The following is a 16,583-nucleotide window of genomic DNA, read 5'->3' as shown; positions in this document are numbered from 1 at the left end:
AGTGACCGGTGCAGTTATGCAACACAGAAAGCCCTTTGTGCAGGATAGTTTGTGATTATGCAACTCGATCTGTTTTTACAAGCTCAGCCTCATAAACACAAGTTGTTTTTTATTTTAGTTCTTGATTTTTTATTTCTTTTTGCTTCACATGTGCTTTTGTTTCTTTTTGGAAATCGGGAAAATACCAAAGTCTGCAGAATGAAGAAAAAATAAAGATTAGAAATACCAGCGCGACAACATGCCACAGGTCAAATCTCCGTCTTTATTGTGAGACATACCATCCAGGAAGCCGGGCGTACATGGTCAGCCAATACAGCATACTTTATAACAATCATTTCCACTTTAAACAGAGTGCAAAGACGAAGCGAAGAAAAAACAAAAAGGAACTCTGGAAAATCCCTCGAGATGAAACTGTTTGGTGAAAACAAAGCCCAGAACGCAGATTCTGCTCGTTTTTCTTTTTAACAAAAACCTTAACATCAATAAATAAGCACTCTTCATTTTCATCAACACAGCCTTTTGTTTTAGCATTCTGACTGGATTTGCATTAAATGTGCAGGAAAGGCCATTAGGACTCAAACGTTGCTGTAGCTTATATCCAACAGCCTTTTAACCAACAGCATCATGAATAATCAAAACAGCTTGGATGCCCAGGACATCACTGGAAAGTCCCATTTAGTCTGGATAATTAACAAACTTCGTAGCTTTCAGAATATTACAGTGAGCTTTGACAGATAAAACAATGAGATGGGCTCTTGGATTTCAAGAAGTAGAAAGCAAAACTTTTATTTAGTGAAACTCAAGTAACAGGAGTCATTTTTACATATATATTTAAATGACACTATTTCTTAGGAGCTCTGGGATTTGGGAGTAGATTAAATATATTAAAAGGAATAATTCTGCTTTTTCTTAAAATTAGGTTCTGAGGAGTTAAAATCAGTAATATCTCCATTTCTGGTAGTGGGAAGAGATCATAAAGGAATGAGTTTGTTAAAGAGTTAATAAAATATAAGATTAGTAGAAGTTAGGCAGACGTGTCTCCCATTTTTGAATTTAAACTCAAACTGGTTGTTCACACTATCATAGAGAAGAAATTTCAAAAGTGTGCCATGCAAACAACACAAGACTACAGAGGGACAGTAGGAGGAAAATATTCACAATTTGCCAGTCATATTTGGTCTGTGATGGGTCTTGTTGAATAAATCTTAAATAATTTGGATATTAGGACAGATATGTGTTTTTGACTCAGAACCAGCCCAGTGTTTGAGGACATTAGCAGAATTTAACTCAATTAATCGTCTTATGTTTCCTTTCTTGGTGAATTTTGCAATTTTCATCCACCACAACTGAGGCAGATTGATATTGTTTAGCAATATTGAAGTCGCAAAGCAGAGAAAACATCACAATTTAACAGCATTTTTTAACAAGTGGCAATTTATATCTGCTAAAAACAGTATTGCATCTTACAGATATAAACATTGAAAGAGTTAAGTTGATAATATAAACTAAAGGCGAACCATTAGCCTCCGACCACTGACAGAACTTATTCTCTGTCCACAAACTTTCAGTCAAATTATTCCTTTCCCAACAATTACTGACACTAACTTTAAAGAACCTCATTTGAAAGAAAAAACATAAGCAATCTCTTTAACGCCTCAAGCATTTCCTAAAATTAAGGTAGATACGTTTAACTTGCAGATCTGATTCTTGTCAGTCTGCAGTCAGATTGCTTCAAAGGAGCAGACGCATGCCTGTGCCCAGCAGCTTGTGTTTACGTTGTATCCTGACACACCTGCTTTTTGAATTTGCATGTCAAGGCAAGTAACTTTTTTTTTTTTTTTTTTTTGAACAGCCCACAAACAAAACGCAAAACTAAATATGCCAATCCACAATAAGGGGTCTGTCTATTACAGCAATAAAATAATCTGTGACCGTTTCTCCAACGGCAGTGACACAAGCAAAACATATGAAAATGCATTAAGTGCTTAAAATTTGATCTGCAACTGCAGTCCACTCACAAATCTTCTCTTCGACCGACATGAACAGATATTAGTAATACGAAACATGTATAAACCTTCATATATCTCAGGTTATAAGTTTGGTACAAGTATAAAAAACAGCGACAGTTCCCTCCTTAAGCTCAATATCTCAATATGACAAAGATTTTTTTTATGTTTGTGGAGAATCCCCCACCAGGGTGATGCATTCGCTCAAATGGTTGAGGGCACTTCCTTGGCTACAACATCACTTAGGAGTTACAGTATAAAATTTCATAGGAAACATACTGGATTTGACTTATAAATTATAAATTTCAATATGTACAAAATTCTTGTGTTTTTCTTCATTTTTTTTTCTACATATGCACATATTCACAGGATCAGCCAATCAGTAGCTGGGAGTCACATATTTTATTTTTTTTATTTTTTTAGAAAGAAACGTATTCCTTAAAGGTGACCGTGAGACTGTTTGTCGTGATGTCAGTGATGATGATGTTCCCCATAAAAGGGGAGATTTTTTTTGCAGGTTCCTCTGGAGATTTTTCACAGGATTTCTGCATGTTCTCCTTCGCAGGAGGTGTGTCTTCAACGACAGGCTCCGCCTCCACCGGCGGCTGGACTTCTGCCTCCACCCGCCTCCTGTTTTTGGGGCAGCTGAGGTCCATCGGCTCCTCCTGGCTTCCATTCGCGTCGTACGTTGCACACATGCTGCTGTGACGCGGCACGCTGCAGTGCAGGTCCATGGGTTTGTCCTGAGGTGGCGTGACCGCAGCTGTCGGGATGCTCAAGCTCCTGGACGCCAGGAGGATTTTACCAACGTTCCTGTCCTCCACTGGATCCGAAAGCTTCCTTTTCCGGTCGCAGGGGAATGAGGGGATCCGGATTTGGTCAACGGCAGTAGGCGTCGGGATGGCCGTGTCGGCGGTCCAAGATGTTGGGGGGGAGCTGGCTGTCAGCTGCAGGGGCAAGTCGTCAGGTAAATCCGCCTGGCCGCGGGCCACTTCGGTGTTGTATTCCTCGGCTGTGCTCGGAGATGGTTTGGAAAAATGCCTGTCTTTGGGGGAACACTTCAAGGGATGCTCTGCAACAGACATGGAGCTGCCCTTACAGATCTCTTTGGGAATCCCGTTCTCCGGGTGTTCAGTCATTTTGGCCCCCGGCGGCAGATTGTTCTCTTGTGTTTTGGAGCTTTGTGTTTTCTCGTCTCTTGATGATTCCCTGTGTTTATCCTTTGCTCCATGGACCTTATTGCCGTCCATGTATTTGCTCATGACAATAACAATGCGTCCGTTCTTGTTTTTATTCTTGATTATCTTCATTTTGCTGCTCACGGCGCTAGGCAGAGTAGCCTCCTTAGGGTTGGGCTTTAGTGCATTCTCACTTTGCGTATCTTTAACCGGTTTCCTTACCTCCACCGCCAACTCTTTGACTTTGCTCAAGCACCCAGTGTCTTTGTTCCGGATCCATTTCTGCTGCAGGGCCAAAGGTAGGTTCCACCCAGGATTCGCAAGCTTGCTGGCTGGCTCCTGAACTTTGACGACCTCCTTGAGCCTCGAAACCTGTGCGTCGTACATGTGTGGGTCGGGCTCGTAATGGTGGTGCTTCTTGCTGTTAAGTTGGTAGATGAACTTCTTTTTGCTGTTGTTCAGAGCGTCGGCAGGGATCTCCTGGTTGTTGGGTTGGTACTGATGGTGCTTTTTGCTGTTCAGCTGGTAATGCTGCGGCTGAGGACGCTGGATGGGATCCGACTTAAAGTTTCCCTCTGCTTCCTGGACTGGCTCCTCAAATTCCGCCGGGATGTTTGACCTCCGGGCAAAAGATGGCACCTTAGTGGAAGATAGAAAAGGTTTGTTAATCATTTTACCCACAATCTGACGCCCTTATTTGACAAAACCTCTGGAAAAAAAAAACGAACTACAGACACCAAAATTTAAAGAAAATAGTAACAATAGCCTCCTCAACGTATCTTGTCTGTAATATGAGAAAACAACCCTGCCAAAGGACGATGAGGGTGATCTCCAGTTTCATATGTTTTTATTTTTCCATTTAGTATTTCTCATTTTTGGGTTTTTTTCCTTTTAACCCCTTTATTTGCTCTAATCTGTTGAACAATCTCACAATAAAAAAGTGGGTCCTGCAAAGAATATTGAGGGGATCTAAACGATCACTCAGAGTCTACACAATCCATCACATCTGTTTCATACACTTTATATGTTCAGGTTTCTTTTAAATCATTCATTTGATGTAATCTGGAAATGCAAAAAGAAGAGAGGCCTGCAAAGTATAAATATATTTTTTTTGTTATTTGTATTTTCATGTTTTATCTTTAAAATCATCCATTTGCCCTAATCTGTTGATCCCAAAAACCAACAGAAGGAATGCCCTGCAGAGAACCTGAACCCTTTGATCTGCTGCCATCAGGCAAATGGACCAACATCAGAAGCAGAACCACCTGCTACACAGATTTCTGCCTTAACATGATAAAACAGTGAACTGCTGAAATGATTATGCACCTTGCATTATTTGACTTAATTAACAGTTTATTTATGACACATGCTAATGCCTTTTATAAACTAGTCTCTTAAATAATCCCAGATAATCTTCTTTTGTTGTGTACTAAATACTTTACAATTAAATAACCGGACACCTGCGATATGAATACAAAATGATGCAACATTTTCATGGTTTGAATGCAATAAAGTCTGTTTTACAGGTGGGGCTGCTTGATTATCCCCATGAAATAAGGTGCAAGAGTAAAGCAACCAATCAGGACACATTTTAAAGCCTACGCCCCTTTCACTCCCTACCCCTGGCTGACCCCGCAGCCGTCAGAGGGGCACTGCAGCGGAACGATCAAGACGCTCCGAACTGCGACCTCCAGGTCACACAAGTGCCACCAGACATGTCACGCTCTGCCCCCGATTGCAGGCCACGTGGCTCGCCTCTTCGGGAGCAACGCTGCACCGCAATTGGGAAAGACTCAAAATATATAATCACACTTGGCTCTAAAAGCGCTACTGTAAATGCTTCAGCTAAGAGAGTCAAAGGATTATTCTTTCTTCGTCCCAAAACATGACGTAAAAGAAAGGAAGCCTCCTGCAAATAGCAGTTGGTGCAAAAAGGAAGATTTATTGAAAGGTAAAAACCAAATCTTGCATGATTGCTTTGCATGAAAATTAATAAGCCCACAGATAAAATTAGCACACTCGAGCAGGATGTTTTGAACCGCAGGCTAGGTTCATAGTTTTAGTTTGAGTGTCAAGATAAATCCACTGTGGAGGGCTCCCTCTCACATTCTCTTTTTCACTTAAAGAAAAGCACACTGACAGCAGGTGTGGCGCACCTGACTGTGCTCCCATTCTCTTGAACCACTTACAAAGTGAAACTCGCTGAAGTGTTTTAAGTAGTCAGACTATTTCCACAATGTGGTGATGAATCATCAAGAAAATACCTGAAGCAGAAGATGTTTTGGTTTCGGCCCCCGCTTTCGGTATCCCATCATCTGCTCCTGCCTCTCTCTGAGAAAAGAAAAGATCATTATGTGAGCTTCACCGGACACCTTCAAAATCTAATTGCACCTTATTGGAAACGACAGGTTTTCACTAATTTTCCTCCACCTATTATTCAAGGTCAAAAGAGCGGTAATGAATGTCCAAATGCTGCAAAACATTTTGATCCCTATTTGCATATCTCTCCATGGTAATCAGCCCATTCCATATTCTCATTATCCACAAGAAATTCAATTAGGGGACGTCTTTGAAACGTTCACCCTTCCTCCTCTGACAGTCAGCCATTGAAATCTTCCACATTTTATGAGGCAACCACAAATTTAATGTATATTATTCCTTTTTTTTTTAGATAGACCACATTAGAATAGCCTGAGTGCACCATTCCTACTGCGAAACATGAGGGTGGCAGCAACATGGTGTTTGTACTATGTACATCTGTTCTTTAGCAAGGACAAGGAAATTTGAGTTAATGAGAAGACAAATAGGGCAAAAAACAGGAAAAAAAAACTTGGAGAAAATCCACATATTTCTTATTTGAACAATCCAAATAAAACATGAAGGTTTGCAGCTCTAGTGTGACGAAATATGAAATCATTTAAGGAATATGAATAGTTTTGGATCATACTGCAAACACGGCAATGAAGGAGCACAGAAAGTCTATGGAAAAACCTTCCAAGACCATTTCTAATGAGAAGGGACTGGGACGCGTGTTATTATAACAGAACTGGTCAGATCAAGGACAGTGCCATGTGTGAGAAATCACCGCCTGATATAAGCCTTGACTCAGCATCGGCTCATAAATAAGCAGCGGTGGGCGAAGGCCAGCTGTAAATATGCTTCCCCCAGGCGCGCTCCAACACCCACCCTCATTGTCGGCCTCGTGCTGCAGATGTTCAAACGATCAGAGCTGCCAGAAGATCGTCACAATAAACAGTCCCCACCACTGTAATGCGTGCAATTTCGAAAATGCCATCTAACAGGGTGACCCCTATTCACACAAGGTTTAGCAATTACAGACTCGGGTCCCCCTTCCCCCATCCGATGAGACTAGAGAGAAATCCGCTACACACACACACGCACAGAAACAGAGTGCAGAGGCAGCTCTCCTTAGCCATCCCAGCACACAGCTATACACTCAGGCAGGGGAGGCAGGAGGACTGCGGGGAATATGAGAGCCGTACACTAGAAGCGTTGAGAAGCGCTGTGTGTGTCAATTAGCCTTTTCAGAAAGGCGAATTCCTTTCCCCAGCCATCACGTCTTCACTCGGCCCCCTCAGCAGGCTGCTGGCCTACAGAGGGAGCATATGTCAGAGGCCTCATGGGTCTGCGCGAGATGCAGTTGTGCAGGATTAAGTGACACTGACTGGCATTTGAATTAATTGACATTCTGGCCTCTGAAAGCAACATTCGAGAGATTCTGTTTGTCTTTTAAGGCCTGTGTTGAGGCTGTGACCTCCATCTTCAAATATCTGGAGAAAAGATATGCTATCTTCTGAAAGGTAGTTGTGAATAATTTGTCAAATAGAGACAGCGGGTCGGAGGCTGGGGCGGTTCAAGGTAATCCCACTTCCAGGTCAGTGCCAGAAAGTTTTGAAATGGGTCTCCAGATGGGAGAGGATCATTTTTTTTATGTCTGGCATCTTGCTGGCTTGGGCATGGTACAGTGGGTCTGGTTGCTGTGCAGCATCAGCAATTTTTTTATGATGTCATATTTAGGGAAGGCTATTATTTATACCCATATGACCTTGCACAAAGACAAACAGACATGTAATACATTTAGGGAAGACAGGGAAGTGAGTGACAGACAATCACAACTGCTACTGTATGATGGAAGAAAACAAAAAGGAGAAATTTGTGACAAAGGTCAATGACAGGTCAGGCTGGAGCACTATCACTGAAAGAAGAAAAAGCAGAACCGAAAACAACAAGACTAGCTAGATGGATGCCACTTAGTTGTGTCTTGATTTTAGTTTTGTCTGTACTATAGTATCCTAACAATGCCTTGGTTGCTTTAAGGCATTAGTTGCTCATTTGCAACGCAATGATCTTCATCAGGCTTTGTCATATTTAGAGAAGTCAGCAGTTGGGAAGGGATGACAAACAGACATACAACACACAAATAAATAACACAGAAATAAATAATTAACAATAAACACTTTTAAATAAATACATGTGTCCCAAGCCTTTGCTTGACCGCTCCCCTGAATCTCTTTGCAAGATGAGATTGTTTAGTCAGCCGCCATCTCCTCCTGTTAAAGCCACAATAAACAACCAGGCTCCTGTCCTTCAATTAGGCCCTCCAGTGCAGATCACCTCCTAAGTTACTACCTGGGATGCAAAAACAAAGGCATCTAATTGTAGTTTGATCCAGATGGGAATCCTCCTTAGCAGGATTTTTCAGTGGGCAAAGCATACTCTCTTACATCATTTACTCTGTTAAAACGCCCCATCAGAACCCACTGGCATTGGTTGGGCGTTAATTAACTTCTGATTTAGGTCCTCTGACATCAAATATCCATGCCTAGTCCCTCAGATCCAGTCCTTCCTTCACATCCCTTGATTTATGAAGTGACACCATCACATTCAGCGCATTTAGAACCCTCCACCACCCCACCTTCCTCTCCTGGGCAAGAGAGCAGGGAATGAGGAGAGGAGGCGGAGGGGGTGGGGAGAGGTTGCGATATTACATCGCCCCTCCTCCCATGCCCTTATACGGTCATGGTTGAAGTAGAGGGCTGTGCGGCCTGGTCCGAAGTCCACCTCCGTGCAGAGTCGCTCACCTGTGTTGAAACGCGACGAGGAGGCGCGGGTCCAGGATGTTTTCCTCCGGCTCCCATGTGTTGTACCTGCAGAGAGGAGAGGAGCCAACAACTGTCATGGAGCTGCGGGGGTGTCACGTGCAAACTTCCTTTTTCAAACTGACACGCACATGTCTCCCACAGACACATTCCTCGTGTCTTCAGCTGTGCGTGGACAGGTGAAGCAGGACCAGAGCGAAAACGGGGGGAAAAAATCCTTGAATACAAACGATCCGCGGATTCAACTGATCGGTTTTGTTCCTTTGTGATTTCCAGTGCGAATTATAAAAACAATTAAGATGTCCAACCGCAGAGCCAAAAGAAAGAAAACAAACAACAACAACCATAAATTGTGTGTGAGTGTGTATGTGTTATCCAAACGCTCCTTCAGCTCCAACATTGAGTCGGCCATTTTACCACCACTATGTCTCGTAAATTCGCTGGCAGAGCAGAAATAATTAAAACGGGATTACATGGCTGTGCCTACCTCCCCCCAACCCCCTCCCTCGCATAAATTAGTGAAGGCATCCACTGAAACGCACACTCACATAAACACCCGCGGATTGGTGCGCGCAACGCCCTTCATAACTAGGTGCAACACTTTGCATTCGTTAATAATGTTTAGATTTCGTGTGTGTTTGTTTAATGACTGAGCTGGTGCAATTCGACGGGCGTGTTTCAGACTTACTTTGGAGACCAGCCGCGCCACTTGACCAGGTACTCGATCTTGCCCTGAGATGTGGAAAAAAAATTGGATTAGGCTCGCATTCAAGCAGATGCAACATTTCGACGCCGTGCACGCGTCGCCCCCCTGTCCCCGCTTGTTACCTTCCGAATGCGCTTCTTTTCGATGCCCTCCACCGCGAAGACGTGTTCGCCGGCGGCAGGGAGCTCCATTCTCGGCTCCGGTCCGATCCGATCGCACAGTGAGGCGGCGATTGGGACGAAGGGGGGAGGAGGGCGAAAACGTTGAAATGCCCTCCGTTCAGTGCGTGCCGCGCCGTGCGCGCCCTGTAGTTTTCCAGTTGGATCCCGAAAAAAAAAAAAAAAAAAGGGAGAATCGACTGTATTCCATTCACCTTCTTTCCTCCTCTCTCTGCACACTCCTCGGTCCTGGCGATGAGCGTAGAGATATTCACAGTGGTGCCGCTGCAAGCAGCTCTTTTCGTGCAGTGACGTCAGGAAGGGAGGAGGGGAGATGGGTGAAGACCTTGCAGAAAGGTTGTGCTTTTTTTTCCATCCAAAAGCTGGACTTCAACGGTCGACGTGATTTGAAATTCAAAATTTATCACCTGATCTAAAGAAAATTGCACACACACGCACACACACTCAAAAAAAAAAAAAAAAAAATCCACAGTAACATATTCGTTTTGTCCAGAGCTGGATTATGTGTCTTTACTTGGTTGCCAGTTCCAATTGCCATTATTTATTAAAATAAACTGGAAACTAATTCCTCTGGCTTACACTCATCTTGTCATTAACATCACCCTCCTTGTTTAACACGGTAGATGCAGCGCCATGCTGCGCAGACGCGTTTACTCAGCAGAAGCAGATCTGGTCAGTTTGATGAGAGGATGGATGAAGCTGCACGCAAAAGACTTCTAAGAAAATGTACACAAAACCACATTTGAAAGCAAACTCGCTCTCTGTGAACATATATGTAACAGCTTAGGCAACAGTGTGAGCTGTTCTGGACCTTAGGAAGATCCGGATAATCATGTAAAACAACAAAGTGCCCATAAATCCACTTTGGGTAATTAAAATAAAGTCCAGCTGTTTGGCAGTGAAACATAAAAGAAAGACACAAAATAATAATTATGCACAGCAGCGTGCTGCTACATAGCACATAAAAACACCATAAAACTTCGGAACGTCTTAGAAAGGTTGCACATGCATGTGCAAACCTGGAATGCATAAGATGGGCAAAATTTGGTTGGACACGGAGATCCAGTTGTACCGAAGAAGGCATAAAAGTCATTGATTAAGACCATAAGAACGTTTTTATTTTTTTCTCTCTCTCTCCAAAGTTTTGGTCCCTTCTATATTTTCCTAACTTGGGGGATCGCTTGTTTTCGAAGCACAAAGACAGACTATTTTACTAAATGTTTTTATTTGGTTAGATCGCGGTGATACCATCATGGTAGTGGCAGCATCATCCTGTGGGGAACTTCTTTTCTTTTTTTCGTCAGAGCTGGTGATGGACTATTATGGAAGAAAGCGTGCAAATTTTATATTCTGATCTCGCAGATCTATGTATACCTACACCCCTGCTGCCTTACAACTTAAAACGATTGTTTCTGGAACAAGACTTTAACAAAGATGGTGGTCGATCTGTGAAAGTCCAAGTGTGAAAAAAAAAAACTGCTGTTTTCACAGTAACCCATGCTGACGCTCTCTCCCCGAAGTTGTAAGTGTAGACTCAGTTTGATTTCACATGAGAGCTTTTTTGCAAATGTAGGTCAGGCACAGTCTGATAGTCAAACCAAGCGGGACACCGTTAATTTGACACGCTGCAGAGTCGCAGTGCAGACCGTCGGTTTACCTGCGGCAACTTTACTAATCCGTTGCCACGGCGCTCCGTTCGTTTGCCACCTGAAATCCATCTTGTTATTGGTTGAAATATCACTATTTAACCACATCGGGACAATCTAAATCCAGCAGCTTAGAGCACAGCACCTGGGAGCCTGTTTTCTGTGTTGTAAATGTCACCAAGTGGACTGATTTATAAGAGAGTTTAACGTGAGCAGAAAATAAGCGCCCCTGTGCGCAAATCATGCCGTTTACTGCGCGCAAACTGCGCGCTGCCTGCACAGCTGCTTCAGAATGAGTAAATTCGTTACTTTGTTTGTCGCAGAAAGGGCGTGAAAAACAATTAAGCGGACGGTTTTCCTTGCTCCAAAAATAATTCAGCACCACAAGGGTTAAAAAAACTGAAGCGGAGGAGCAGAGCGGCAGCGGCCAGCCTATTAAATACAGGCACGATATATCTCTGCCCTGCCATATATGGTAATGGAGAAAAAGCGCCGAAATGTGGCTTTTTGCGCTCGATAATTCCCGGATTTGAGTCATAAATTGGGCGCAGTGAGGGTTGAAGATCGTGACTGTTGCAAAAAAGCTCGACGAAAGCCCCTAATTTACGCATTACGTCTGTTTTTATCCGCGGCCAGGCAGCGAATACGCCCTGCTTCCCTAGCAACAGCATGAAAAAAAAACGTGGGGTTGAGGGGTGGGGGGGAGGAAGAGGAGCGCAGCGGGGGGACATGGAGAGCAAGAATTTAAGTTTGCAATAAACAAACAAGCTCCTCGTGGTAGTGCGCAAAGGAAGAGGTGTCAGGCAAGGTTATTTTATGCTGAAACGAAACGCGCAGTTCAAACGTCAGGATTTTTTTTTTCTTGTCTGGAGCTGCAGTTCTTCATTGTCAGCTCTGTTTATCCAGCAGGTACCCAAAATACAAATTATGTATCATTCCGTGTTTGCACTAAAGGAGAGGGACGCCTGGAGTCTGCGTCAAGACAAAGATAATCGTTTGAAAGGGAAAAAAAATCCTCTGACTCAGACTGTCGGATCAGATCACAGCGCAGTCAGTCTGATAAAACCCTCACAGATCTGTGTCACTGCTCATTGCACTCATTATATCTCAGTAATCTCTCGTTTGTTTGAGGTGAAACAGTCTCACAGAATCGGAGAGTTTCCGAAACATTCGGAAGAGATGAAAACAATCATATTTATTTCAAATCAATACCCCGCATTTCTTCCGCAAACCTGTAAAAAAACCCTGGTGAATTTGTTCTCTGCGTCGCTCAGAAGTCCTGATCACTTCACGAAGTTTTCACATCCTGCTCAGCACTGAGAAAAACAAATAAATAAACCTTCTCACTTTGACCGCATCTGTTTCTCTGCACGAGTGCACATTTGCGGCATTTTTTCATATGCGCTCAGGTGAGCTCATCATGTCTTCTTGCTGCACTTAATCCACCTGTAACTTCTGCGCTCAAGATGGTGAAACCGAGAAAACTCTGCCAAAATATTAGATTACGGAGCATCAAAACAAGTTCTGCAGAGCACATTCGGTGAGATAAAAAAAGAGATTAAAATCAGATGATTGAAAACTTAAAAAAATATATGTGCGTCAGTGTTTGAGTGAGGTTTTTATTTCTTCTTGATATTTTTTTTATTTGTTCATCTCATGTAAAAAGAAAAAAAAAACCTCGTAAGGGATGTGATTATTATCTACATTCAGAAATCTCGTGAAAATTCAAATTTCGGCACTTGACGACCCCCCACAAAAAAAATAAAATAAAATAAAATAAAAAAAGAAGCGCACATGGGCGCGTTTGCACAAACATCTCCAGTTTATTTTGTCTCACATGCGGCTGTCAAGGTTAAATGAACTGTTATCTCAAACGTGAGGCTAAACTCAGGGTCAGGCAGTCCAGCGTTTTTTAATCTCTTGTTTGAAGAGACTCTGTGAGAAAACCTCGATGGTTTTATTTATCTAAACAAAGCTATCAATACAATTTCAGGGGGGCGTGTTATGTTAGAGCTTGTCATTTATTTTTGAGTGAAATAGTTTGTCTTGTAGCGTGTACGTGGAGGAAAGAAAAATAAGTTCGCTGGAGATGTCCCATATGTGTCCATGTAGGAGGACAAGGGCCAAGTTAAGTCATGATCTCTGGTTTAGTCTCTACAGGCAGAACAGAAAACTCAGCGTCATTATTCATTTTCATTTTTTTTTTTTTTTCCTGTTTCAAGACCAAACACTTTCATCATTTTCCCTGTTTCTAATTCTGGACAATGCTTTGCATGTACAGAGTTTTCCCTATTTCTTGTTTTATATGGGGGGCATGGCTCACCACCCAGGGCGGCACAGTCTTTGGGGTACATAAAAAAAAACAAAGAAAGAAAGAAAGAAAAATCCTCCATCAACTGCTTCATGTTGGATGTTTTCACATCCAATCAACGGGGAATCCTGTGAGGAAATATAACAGTCGTAACCATGGCTGGCTGATGTTGCTAAAGTTAGTTCACAGCTTCTGATTAACTTAAAGTAAAGGGGAATTTCACAATTCTTTAAGGAATCTGGGCTTCAGGGAGTCATTGTCAAGTCCTAATAAAACAATATTTTAATCTTGACTGAACAAGCATTCTTTAACACACAGCTTAACGCAAATGAATCCTTTGTTACAATGAAAAAATCTTTTTCATGTTTTTGTTTTCTTTTTTAGTGTAGGGGATTCAACGTTGTAGCTAAATACTGACTCAGGGTTGCAAAGACAGTGGCAAATTAATGGGATTTAGTGGAAGAATTAAGTCATTCTGGTTCCCTCAGGATTTGCTCTCAAGTCTTTAATAGCTTCTTCGTTTTCCTCCAGGATCACCCAGTATTCACCTCTAACAGGCTTTACTGACCCTGTTGAAGAAAGCCTCCCCACAGCAATACTGCCACAAACATGTACATATAATGCACCTAAAACTAGAAAGAACGCCATGGTTCTTAAATTAGGAGCCCCCAACCCCCCGGGGCTTTGACCTGTACAAGACTCGCTGCAGTTACAAGTGAGTGGATGAGAAAATGATAGAATTAAATGATAGGAGACGGGATGGGGAAATCCTTCTCACTGCACTTCTGAGTTTCTGAATAATTCCTCTAAAACAAGGAAGGAGTGAGTTTCTGTGGTGTGATTTACAAAAACACAAGAGTGCTTCAAAAAGGTTTAAAGGGCCCTTAAACATTTTTGATGGAGCTCAGCAGGTGCTCCTCAGACAGGCAGCAGGGACACGAGGACAGAAAAATGAGGTCCGCTGTGTTGCTGCAAACAGATGATAGAAAGTCTGAATTACTGAATCAGAGGGTCTTTAATTACTGTAAATATGCTCCAAGTCTATTCGGACTAATTATAACGTAACAGAAAAAGCTCCCTTTCAGGTGGCTGCATCCCTCCGCCGCCTGAGGTGTTAACACAGAAATCTTTCCCCGTTCCTTTGTCTGCCCCTGACATATGTTTAATTATGATAATTGTAACAAATGAAAGCTATTAGGGACTCATTCATCTTGCCTCTGCTGATTTTAATGCGCTGCAGAGATCGGGAGGGGATGTGTATGTGTTGGAGTCGGTGGTGGTGGTGGGGGGGGGGTGTAGTGGAAATTCCTCCTCCAGTGTCATTGTCATGGCCATTGTTGCACTGAGGCGACAGGTCTGCAGAGAAGAAGGGTACTCCTCTGGCAGGATCCTCTACCCCCCCATACCTCTTCTTCCTCTCTGAGCCGTCGTGTGGGGTTCACCCCCCACCTTCACCACCATACTCTTCTCACAGTGATCCCCTCCACCACCACCCCCTGCCTTGGCTCCTGGGCAGGAGGCTTGGGGTGCAGGGAGCCTGGGAGAGAGTGAAAAGGAGGAGGAGCGGGGGAAGAACTGAGAGCACCAGGCTTTCAGAGAGTTAGGGTGGAGGCGAGGGCCGAGGAGGCGGTGCACTGGAATTCTGGGAGCCGTGGGCGAACGCTCGACTTGTCCGTACCGTATGAAGCTGCAGGTTTCTGTCTCTGCCCTTTGCATTCAGCACGGTCCACGACACTCTGCTGCTACATGCTTGGAAATATTTACTCGCTGCCATCAGTGATAGATAGGCTGCACTCTGCAGCTTTGTGCTGAAAAAAGAAAAAAAAAACACACACACACAATGGCAAGCTTGTTCTTGAGAACAATAGCAGAATAATCCACAGAATAATTGTTTACATTTGAAGCAAAAAAAAAAAAAGACTTCCTCAGGATGGGCTGGTTATTTTCCATCTGTGTGGCATTCACAGCTCATCTAAATGTGCCCGTGACCCGGCGTTCAGATTTAGCTCCCTTCACTCTAATGCCATGCTAATGATGAGTGACACAGGCCCTTATCCTGAGAGCTCCTCCGCTCCTCTCCTCCTTGCTCTCTTCCCTCATCTCCCGGGAACGGCTTATTTGCCCCGTTTTTAATTGCGTTTTAATTTACATGTAAGCCTGGAAGCAGCTGATTTTATACATGAGGCAACCTGCTTCTTCCTCTTTTCCCCTCTCTCTCTCTCTCTTTTCTTTGGTGGTGGAGGAAACACAAACGGCAGCTTTTGCAAGAGGAAGAATGACTGGATGGAGCAATATGAACCTGCGGACCACAAATGGATGCAGGAAACTGTGGCTTGTTGAAATAACAAAGCAACCATAACAAAACAGACATAGATTCCTTTTTTATGAGGTCAACTCGATGCGTGGCAGTAATTAAGCAATGCTGGGACACAAGATAATTTTTCTTTTTGTGCAAATTTTGAAACAGCCTACATAATAACAAAATGCAGTTTTCAAATGATGAGTTTATTAATTAAGGGAAATAAGATATTCAAGCTGACCTGAGTTTATGTGAAATGTAATTGCTCCCTAAGCCTGACAGCTGGTTGTGTTGGCCTTGCCAGCAACGGCTGACATCCGGTATTTGTGATGATCGCTGATGAATTTAGATCTTTGTCTAAAAATCTCAATTGGATTTATATCTACAAATTTTTGACTCTTTTTTTAGCCATCAAAGTAGAGCCTTCTGACATACATTGGATCTTTGTCCTGCTCAATAATCCAAGTTGACCTAAAGCCACAAACTGATGGCTGGACTTTCTCCTTCATTGTTTTCTCAGTTGAATTAAAGATCCTGAAGAAGAATCCAGTTTCAGAATTTCCCACTTCCACGCCATGTTTGACTGTTAGTATGATGCTCCTGTTTGTGAAATGCTTTGCTAGTTTTACACAGAATATAACAAAATAGACTCTAAAAAGTTCAGTTTTTGTCTTGTCTGTTCACAATTGGACACCATCAAGATTGTTTTGACCAAGTGAATGATGGGCCTTGGTTTTGTTTTAGTTCAACAGCTCCGTTGGTGCTTGAGCTCTCTGGTGGATGCCATTCTTGCAAAGTCTCAATTTCTCATTGTTGAATCATGAACTTTGACCTTAACTAAGAGAGTGATGCTTATCACCTTTATTTAGAAGGTGATTCATTTATCACCTTCTAAATGACTTTCTGATTCTCTCTTGGAGTAACTTTGAGATTAACCAATGTTCTGTGTTCTCCTTTTATGAAGGCGACTATCATTGCAGTCTGTTGGCATCCCAAGCCTTAGTAATATTATTTGGACCAAAAAATTTAATTAATCAGCTTTTCTTTAGTCAATAATGAGCAGAGCAATCAGATTTTCCCCCATAAACAGATTTGGTTACAAAGTTTTTCTATCCCTGTGACAAAACCACTATCTGAA

The 16,583-nt window shown here is 42.8% G+C and overlaps 1 protein-coding gene across 1 annotated transcript; it reads right to left on the bottom strand.

Moving 5' to 3' along the window:
- Nucleotides 1-242: 242 nt before the first annotated feature.
- Nucleotides 243-9,464, bottom strand: cbx4 (chromobox homolog 4 (Pc class homolog, Drosophila)). Its single transcript, XM_055035983.1, has 5 exons — nucleotides 9,133-9,464; nucleotides 8,993-9,036; nucleotides 8,287-8,352; nucleotides 5,449-5,515; nucleotides 243-3,823 (listed from the first exon to the last, which is right to left on the bottom strand). The coding sequence occupies exons 1-5, from the start codon at nucleotides 9,199-9,201 to the stop codon at nucleotides 2,426-2,428; spliced, it is 1,644 nt and encodes a 547-aa protein (XP_054891958.1). The 5' UTR covers nucleotides 9,202-9,464; the 3' UTR covers nucleotides 243-2,425.
- Between the last annotated feature and the right edge of the window lie 7,119 nt (nucleotides 9,465-16,583).

This window comes from Poeciliopsis prolifica, unplaced genomic scaffold (genome assembly GCF_027474105.1).
Source record: "Poeciliopsis prolifica strain line A6 unplaced genomic scaffold, Auburn_PproV2 SCAFFOLD010, whole genome shotgun sequence".
Classification (NCBI taxonomy): domain Eukaryota; kingdom Metazoa; phylum Chordata; class Actinopteri; order Cyprinodontiformes; family Poeciliidae; genus Poeciliopsis; species Poeciliopsis prolifica.
The sequence above is the reverse complement of the archived record's forward strand: the minus strand, read 5'-3'. Positions and strand labels throughout refer to the sequence as shown.

Bases quoted from the DNA above. Each gene is read 5' to 3' on its own strand.
- cbx4 (XM_055035983.1), bottom strand. From the start codon at position 9,201: ATGGAGCTCCCTGCCGCCGGCGAACACGTCTTCGCGGTGGAGGGCATC. The intron at 9,037-9,132 runs GTAACAAGCGGG...TCCACATCTCAG, and splicing joins AAAAGAAGCGCATTCGGAAG to GGCAAGATCGAGTACCTGGT. The intron at 8,353-8,992 runs GTAAGTCTGAAA...TCCTCTCTGCAG, and splicing joins TGGCGCGGCTGGTCTCCAAA to GTACAACACATGGGAGCCGG.